This window comes from Oryx dammah, unplaced genomic scaffold (assembly GCF_014754425.2).
Source record: "Oryx dammah isolate SB20612 unplaced genomic scaffold, SCBI_Odam_1.1 HiC_scaffold_25, whole genome shotgun sequence".
Lineage (NCBI taxonomy): Eukaryota > Metazoa > Chordata > Mammalia > Artiodactyla > Bovidae > Oryx > Oryx dammah.
In genome coordinates this window covers 87,081,846-87,090,986 of record NW_024070209.1, presented here as the reverse complement: position 1 = coordinate 87,090,986, position 9,141 = coordinate 87,081,846, and the positions used below count along the sequence as shown (strand labels likewise).

The following is a 9,141-nucleotide window of genomic DNA, read 5'->3' as shown; positions in this document are numbered from 1 at the left end:
TGTTAGGACAATATCTCAGTCGCTCATTGACCGTGAGAGGGCTTGTCTTTCATTGGAAATGGCCTTCTGTCAGAGAAGCACCTTATGGACCTGGAATGCTGCTTAGAGAAATGAGAACTTGCCTAACTGCGCAGTTTGAATTCACAAACATGTTTGTTGTTAGACATGAGTTAGCACCAAGTGCACACGTGCATTTTTCCAAAGATAGAAAGTATCTCCTTCTCTTGTTCATTCAGTAACTCCTTGAGCACCTCCTGGGGATGGAACACAAATTTGCCCGCCACACGTGCATTTTTCCAAAGATAGAAAGTATCTCCTTCTCTTGTTCATTCAGTAACTCCTTGAGCACCTCCTGGGGATGGAACACAAATTTGCCCGCCGCTCACTTCGCACATCGTCTCTTGTGTTCAGCAAACTCTGAGCGAGTGTCAAGCAGCACACTGGGCACTTGGGATGCAAATAAGACAGGGCTGAGTTAACTGAATTCACCCTTTTGATGGGAATTGCTGTTCCAAATGAAAAGTGCTGGAGAGAGAGTTGCTTTGGAGTCAGACCTGAAATCCAGTCCATATTCCAGCGATTACTAGGACAACAGCCTCACTGAACCTACTTCCTCCTGTGGAAATAGTCAAGCAGCACTTAACTGTGCAGAGCAGAGCTCCTGGTAGGTGCTCAGTGAATTGTGACTACTGTTAGAGGACACATAGGCATTGTACTAAGGCCCCGAGAGTATGCAGAGTGGATTTCCAGTGAGAAGACAATGCCATCCTGCATCCTGGAAACTAGGACACTGAGCTGAATCCTAGAGACTGACTAGAAATTAAAGACAGCCAAAGCATGGGGGCAGGGATGTTCCAGGCTGAGGAAGTGGCACATGTGAAAATCAGAGGTCTCTTTATGGCCAGTCTCCCTGTGGGTGCAGCTAAAAGATAACAGATGAGATGGTAGAGGCTCTCAGAGTCCAGCTTATGAAAGACCTTGTGTACATACATACCAAGGACTTGGAGTCTTTATCGCCAGTTATAGGGAGCCAAGGAAGGATCTTAAGCAAGGATGGTATGTGGTGGAAATTATGCTTTAGGAAGATCAAAGATGCCTCTGGCAGCAGTGGCACAGATGAATTAAATGTGTATTAAGGGACTTCCCTGGTGGTCCAGGGGTTAAGACTCTGAGCTGCCACTGCAGGGAATGCAGGTTTGATCCCTGGTCGGGGAACTAAGATCCCTCATGCTGTGTGGTGTGGGCCCCCCCCCCAAAAAAAAGGTGAATCAAGTGGAGAGAATCTAGTAGAATGAGACTGAAACAAACCAAGTGATAAAGCAGTGAGATCTTGAAATGAGCAGCAGTGGGTTGGAACGAGAGCCCTGAAAAAGTAAAGAAGTGAAAGCTTTAGAGCTTTGTCAGCGATCAGATATGTTAGAAGGGGCAGATGTGGAAGAGAAGGCCGGGCAGAGAGGAGAGTTAGGATGACTCCAGTTCCCAGGTAGGATAACTGGTAAGTGGTGGTGTTTGTTACTCACTCCAGGAGTACCCGACATGGGGCAGGTCTGGAGTAAATTTGGGAGTTTTAAATTGTTTTATAACAGCCTTATTGAGATTGAAATCACATCAGCACACTCATTTAAAGTGTACAGTTAAACAGTTTTTAATCTGTACAGAGTTTTATAACTATCACCACTGTCTAATCCAGGACATTTTCATCATTCCAGAAAGAAACCCTGTATCATTGCCTTCCAACTTGCCCAGCCCTCGGCCACCATTAATCTCCTTTCTGTCTCTGCAGATTACCCTGTTTTAGACATTTCATATAAATGGGTTGCAACATGTAATCTTTTGAAACTGGCTTTTTTAACTTAATGTAATGTTCTCAAGTTTTCTAATTTGGGAGTTTTTCTCATTCAGTAGGTTTTTCTTGAGGTATATTGCATGTCAGGCACCTTACTATATAGCAGTGAATGAAACAGACATCTATGCTATTATGGAGCTTTCATTTTAATAGTGAGAAATAAGCCATAAGTAGATATAATGACATCATGTAGTAATAAGTGTTACGATAGAGTGGTCTGAAGGGCAGATGAGGTGACGTTTGAACTGAGACCCAAATGATACACAGGAGCCAATTATGTCAATATCAGGGCAGAGTGTTCCAGAAAGAAGAGCACGGGCTAGGTAGGAACTTGAGGTGCAAACTTGTTTGGCATATTTGAATATTAGGCACCTGTGAGATGTCCTGAGAGAGGCCAAAACCAGGTGACTGTTAAAGGTCTGGGATTCAGGAAAACAAATATCTGAATCTGGACTACAAATAGAGAATTGGAAGTCCTCAGTGTGTTAAAAATGTGAGGATGAAGATCAGAAAGACTGAGAAAGGAGCCAAGGAGAGAACCCTTGGAATAACAGCTTTTGAAAGATGGGTAGAGGCAGCTGCACGAAGGAAACTAAGGGGGAAACCAGCAGGACAGGATGAGAGCATGAAGTCAGAGAAACCAGGCTCAGAGAGGGATGGAATAAGACAGATGACATGCTGCCTGGAGAAGAGTGAGGTAGGAACTGAGAAGGGCTCTTTGCACTTAGCAACAAAGAGCTGTTTTGCAGGGAGAGTTTCAGAGGGATGGTTGGTAAAAAGCCAGAATTCAAAGTATGCAACCTTTAATAAGCGGACAGGGAGACTAGAAATTAGAATTAAGGGATTTTCATTTGGGGACAAGGATGACTGGCATGTTTAAATGCAGATGTCAAAGAGGATACTAAGGGGAAAGCCAATGATGTAGCAGGGGTCAGTACCTCAGAGGGAGGGAGTGGGAAGAGTGTAGAACCATGGTGAAAAGGTTAGCCTTACAGAGCAAGGTCTGTTCTCTGTTCCAGGAGAAGTGGAAGAAGAGAGAAATGTGAGTGGGTTGGCAAGTTGAGGGAACTGACAAACTATGTAATTTTTTGATACAGAGAAAGCCCGTGACTCGAGTAGGATAGAGCATGGGAAAATTTAGGAAAGGGGAGAAAGTTTGAAATAGTTACTACACCAACAGCTGTAGGAAAAGCTGCACCAAAAACTGGAGGGGCACTAAAGAGGGAGAGCAGAGGGCCAGTTCAAGTGGCAGGCCAGGAGCTCACGGTGGTCGTCTGGTTTTCTTTGCATCTTGCTCTGAAGTAGGATCTCGGCCTGAAGATGCGTCCATCTCATGTCAGTCCTGTAGCCTATCCATTCTTGAAGCCAGGGTCCTGGTATTCGGCCTTTCCGTACACTAGGTGCTTATCTACACTGCTTGGCAAATAGAAACTGCTTAAGGGAGTTCCCTGGCAGTCCAGTGGCTGAGACTTAGCGCTTTCAAACCTGTAGTCCTGTAGACTTCTGTAGTCCTAGGTTCAATCCCTGGTCAGGGAACTAAGATCCCACGTGCCCCACAGTGCAGCCAAAAAAACCCCCAAAACTGCTTGATGTTAAATAAGTGGTTGAATCACAAGCAAGAATGGTTGGGATAAGGTATCAAAGAAGGCAAGGGGTTAGACTGGTGAGGCTTAAAGCCTTGTGATAATTGGAAAGAAAGGCTGTTTATTCTGAAGAAAGGAAATTTGTTTTAAGTGAAATAACAGAAAGTAGAAAGGAAAAAGAAATGAGATTCACATGTATGAAAAAGTATTTAAATTTAAGCTATTTGGTAAATGTGTATCATCTTGAAAGAATTTTTAACTGCTTATGGGTTTTTACTTAAGTGCTAATTCTAAAAGTCTTATTAAATCATCTGAGTCACTGCTAGTTTACATTTTAAATACATCATCATTTTAACCCTGACATTCAGAAGGTTGAATTTAACCTTTGATCCTCTCAGTCTGACCTCTCAGAGGTCACTTTTCATTTTTTCCCCACGTTGATGCTGTTCTTCCCTGTCTTTGTAATTTTGTGGAATTCATCTGTCTCAAGTTAGTGCTGTCATCAGATGGAACGTAGTTTAAATTGTAAAAAAAAGTTTGAATTTATTTGGCTTCATTTTGATGGCTTTTTAATCATTTTTATTTTTTCCTTTCAATGTTTACAGTGGAGCTGGGCAGGAAGTGGGAAGATCATGTATTATTCTGGAGTTCAAGGGGAGGAAAATAATGGTAAGTGGCTCAGAATCCACCTGCAGTGCGGGTGACCTGGGTTCGATCCCTGGGATGGGATGACCCCCTGGAGGAGGGCATGGCAACCCCCTAGAGTATCCTTGGGCTTCCCTGTAACTCAGCTGGTAAAATATCCGCCTGCAATGGGGGAGACCTGGGTTCAATCCCAAGGTTGGGAAGATGCCCTGAAGAAGGAAGTGGCTACCCACTCCAGTATTCTTGCCTGGAGGATCCCCATGGACAGAGGAGCCTGGTGAGCAACAGTCCATGGGACTGAAAAAAGTTGGACAGGATTGAGCAACTAAGCACAGTATAGTCAGATTAACAATATGTCTGCATTGAGTGTTAGGACTGTTCTAGTTCAGTAGTTTTTTCTATTCAGCAGTTAACTGTTTTGCCCCCAGAATAATGTCATGGTTAGTATATGTGTCTATAAAATGTTAATGTGGGAAACTAGTATACTTCCACTTGGCATTGACATAATATTAGACTGAGGAACTAAAGATTATAAAACTGTCAACTGGATCTCCTAATCTAAAAGTCTTCCAAATCCCTCCGTCTGCCAACCTGTCTGCCCCACCCCCAGTGGGAGACCCCAGGGAACTGGTCTCCTGAACACATACAGAACTCCAGCCTCCTCTTGTGCAGTGGGACAATAGGCCAGGCCCTAGTCTGGTAGCTGAGGTGCCTAAGTTAGCACCAGGGTGCCTGGCTTTGGGCAAGTCAGGCCCCTTCTCAGCCCGTTTCCTTAGCTGAGAGCTGGAGGGACTGGAAGAGGTGGTCTCTGGAGTCCTCATTACGAAGGTGGTGCAGAGGCTCATCAGGGTCTTTTGGTCTCACTCTTCCCCTTCTATTTAAAAGAACAGGCACATGGCAGACACAATCTTTTTAATAATTTACTTTACTAATTTGATAGAAACATCTTCCCAAATGAGGATATAATTCAAGAATGACTGGTTCTGAAGAATTTGTCTTCTAATACTTAAATTGTCCTGATCAGAGAAGTTTCCTGTTTTTCTAATCGTTGCCTTCTCACGATAGTCACATCTGGTAGAAGTGAATCTATAAGCTTTAAAAATGCTAGCCATTTCTGATGTTAAAGTTCTTGCAAAAGAGTTCATTCATTATTAGAGTGCCTGTGAAAAGTAACTGGAAAGAAGATTTCTTATATTTTGTGTCCTGTGACTCTAAATATGAGCTGTATTTAAATTTGGGAAGTTAGAATTGTTAATGGCGAATTTGCCTGTTTAATAAGAATTGCATTTCAAACATACAGAATCTTTCCTGATTGTGTATGGTATGATGGATCAGTTATGATGTCTGTTTGTTGAGTGAATTTGAATAAAATATAGAGAAGACTGTGATCTCTTTTCCCATGTCTTTCAGCTGGACTGTGGGATCCACCCTGGCTTGGAAGGAATGGATGCTCTTCCTTATATTGATTTGATTGACCCAGCTGAGATTGATCTCCTACTAATTAGTCAGTAAGGTTTTTTTTTGTTGTTGTTGTTTTTGTTTTACTTTTTATTGCGGGCATTGTTTTTCAAGGACTTTTACTTAAAGATCATTCTTTACCAGATATTATATTGCAAACATCTAAGACAGCATGCCATATTGTCATCACAGGTGAGAGAAGCTTATGACAGAAAACTTGCTTTCACTTATCTAGAGTAAATGAGGAGGAGGGAAGAGATAACATATGCCTTGATCATTGTAAAACTTGAGACTAAGAAAGTCCTATCACAGAATATCCCTGAGGCTGCTGTGTTGCCTGAATATTCATCGGAAGGACTAATGCTGAAGCGCCAATACTTTGGCCACCTGAGGCAAAGAACTGACTCATTGGACAAGGCCTTGATGCTGGGAAGGATTGAGGGCAGGAGGAGAAGGGGACGACAGAGGATGAGATGGTTGGATGGCATCATCGACTCAACAGACATGAATTTGAGCGAACTCAGGAAGATAGTGAAGGAGACGGAAGCCTGCCGTGCTTCAGTCTGTGGGGTCGCAAAGAGCTGGACACGACTGAGCGACCGAACAACAACTGTGTTGTCACACTGTTGTGTGGGAACTTCATATGTAAACCATGAAGGGCTTCAACTTTATACCACTAAACCGCTTGTTATAATTTTGACTCCTGGGAATAGGCTTGGCTATATTTGAGAGAAATACTTTTAATCTGTTTTTCTTATGTTAGAACTAAATACATTATTCCTTCCCTCTGCACATACCTACTCTGGGTGTTCTAAAAGTATCTAATTGTTAGGTATCTGTACCTAAAGTATATGATATATAATATTTTAAAAATTGATAGAAGCTCTTTTTTCTTTTTTTTAAAGTTTCCATTTGGATCACTGTGGAGCTTTGCCCTGGTTTCTACAGAAGACAAGTTTCAAAGGAAGAACATTTATGACTCATGCTACAAAAGCTATTTATAGATGGCTTCTTTCAGATTATGTCAAAGTTAGGTAAATTACCTTAATAGATTTATACATGCACTTGGTTCAACCCAGTACATACAGTTCATAATATTAGACCATTTTGTGTTTTGAAATGAGATGTTTTCTTCTTATTCACAAAGATATCACTCATTTAGTCATTCAGTACCAACTCATCAAATAGGTATTGTGTCCCCAGCACCTCCTAGGCATAAAGGCTTTATGTAGTTTTTGCATCCTTTTAAGTCTTTAAAATTTAGGTGAGTTATAAGGTATGATAGCAATATTCTATATAAGGAATTTCATAATTTTATTAAAATTTAAAGCAGACTACATTATACAGTGCTATCTACTGAAGTCTTTTTTTGGGTGATTTGATCAAAGCAAATTGACTGTCTGAAGTGAAAAGGTTCCCTGAGGAAGCTTTTTCCAGCTGCAAGAGGAAAATCTGCTCCTTTTCCAGAAAGTTTGGAGCCTTCTTGTGATAATTATAGCACAGATGATGAACCTTCAACAGCTTACTGTTTCATATGTATATTCCTAGGGTAGCTAAAACGCAGTTTGTTACTCTATAAACATACAGAAGAATGGAAGAGTTATGCTTGGTAATGATTATACTGGTTAACACTTGAATGAAGCTCACCATATGCCAGGCAGTCCTCAGTTCTTGACATATATTAACTCCTTTCATCTTCATGTCAGCCTTGTGATGCAGACTCTGCATGAATCCCATTTTACAGATGATTAGACAGGCATGGGTTTCTCTGGTAGCTTAAATGGTAAAGAATCTGCCTGCAATAAAGGAGACCCAGGTTTGATCCCTGGGTTAGGAAGATCTACTGGAGAAGGGCATGGCTACCCACTCCAGTATTCTCACCTAGAAAATTCCATGGACAGAGGAGCCTGATGGGCTGCAGTCCATGGGGTTGCAAAGAGTCAGACAAGACTGAGTAACTAACACTTTCACTTAACTTCGCTTTTCAGACTGAGGCACAGAGAGGTTTACCCATGATGGTCACAGTAAGAGACAAAACTGGAATTCAGATCCAATCAGTCTGGCTCCAGGCTGTGTCTTTAACCCTTACCTCTCTTGTTTTTTTTTGAAAGTATGGTAGCATAATTTTCCAGAGAAAACTTGTTAGACTTTCTAGACAATTCTTTTCATATCACAGGTGGGGAAGACTGCTGTGATTCAATGTGTGTGAGTGCCTTTATCTCACAGAAGGTGTTGGGGTAGGAAAAAAGGTTGAGAAGTGCTATCGTAAAGAGTACTTTGCCTTAATTTAGTTTGTGTGCTTTGCTTGAAATCATGCTTTATATACACTAAGCATTTTTCTCATAATAGAGTCAAAAGATACACAAAAGGTCCAAGAGATTAGAAATAGCATAACACCTACAATATGATTTTAAGAAATATGTGGCTATGTCATCCACAGACAATTTCTTTGAGTTTAAAGATTTATAAAAATCTTACCCTTAATTTTTTTGTGTTGGCATCTTTAAAAATTTAGTAACATATCAGCAGACGACATGCTGTATACTGAGACAGATTTGGAAGAAAGCATGGACAAAATTGAAACCATCAATTTTCATGAAGTGAAGGAAGTTGCAGGAATCAAGTTTTGGTGTTATCATGCTGGCCATGTTTTGGGAGCTGCCATGTTCATGATCGAGATCGCGGGCGTGAAGGTACACTCTAGCTCCGGAATTTCCTGCCCCTAAGAAATCAGTGCAGGGCTATGCCACCGAGTGGTATTAAAGAATATTCCCTAAGGCTAGCAAAGTGCGAAAACACTGAAACAAGGTAAAATTAAGCTGGTACTTTTGCCTTGAAAATATCATTGTTCCTACCCCTATGTTAGTACTTTATGTATCATGATTGAGAAGAGTACAATAGCATCTCAAAAAAGTAGAGAGTTCTTTCCTGATCATCATGCCCTTTTTCTCTAAGACGCTGAGCGTACATCTCAAGGTTATCTTTGTGGACAAATTCTGGGATTATATTATTCCCATTAGTTAGATTGAATAATTGAAACTGTAGATGGTTTATGACTGAGTTAAGTTACACATTTTGAATTAGACACAAGCGATGACACCACCCTTATGGCAGAAAGTGAAGAAGAACTAAAGAGCCTCTTAATGAAAGTGAAAGAGGAGAATGAAAAAGTTGGCTTAAAGCTCAACATTCAGAAAACTAAGATCATGGCATCCGGTCCCATCACTTCATGGCCAATAGATGGGGAAACAATGGCTGACTATTTTTCTGGGCTCTAAAATCACTGCAGATAGTGATTGCAGCCATGAAATTAAAAGACGCTTACTCCTTGGAAGGAAAGTTATGACCAACCTAGACAGCATTTTAAAAAGCAGAGACATTGCTTTGCCAACAAAGATCCATCTAGTCAAGGCTATGGTTTTTCCAGTGGTCATGTATGGATGTGAGAGTTGGACTGTAAAGAAATCTGAGCACAGAAGAATTGATGCTTTTGAACTTTGGTGTTGGGGAAGACTCTTGAGAGTCCCTTGGACTGCAAGGAGATCCAACCAGTCCATCCTAAAGGAGATCAGTCCTGGGTGTTCATTGGAAGGATTGATGTTGAAGCTG

At 41.3% G+C, this 9,141-nt stretch overlaps 1 protein-coding gene across 3 annotated transcripts in view; it reads left to right on the top strand.

The window, feature by feature from the left end:
- Positions 1 to 9,141, top strand: part of CPSF3 (cleavage and polyadenylation specific factor 3) — a 30,927-nt gene that overhangs the window by 787 nt on the left and 20,999 nt on the right. Inside the window, exons 1-5 of one of the 3 annotated variants that reach the window (XM_040224960.1) lie at positions 412 to 664; positions 4,035 to 4,098; positions 5,485 to 5,582; positions 6,438 to 6,566; positions 8,048 to 8,225. In XM_040224960.1, coding sequence (XP_040080894.1) covers positions 4,096 to 4,098; positions 5,485 to 5,582; positions 6,438 to 6,566; positions 8,048 to 8,225 — 408 coding nt within the window. In that variant the 5' untranslated portion in view covers positions 412 to 664; positions 4,035 to 4,095. Of the gene's footprint in view, positions 1 to 411; positions 665 to 1,236; positions 1,496 to 4,034; positions 4,099 to 5,484; positions 5,583 to 6,437; positions 6,567 to 8,047; positions 8,226 to 9,141 lie in introns of those variants that run through there. The other 2 variants (XM_040224959.1, XM_040224957.1) reach the window with 2 other exon arrangements.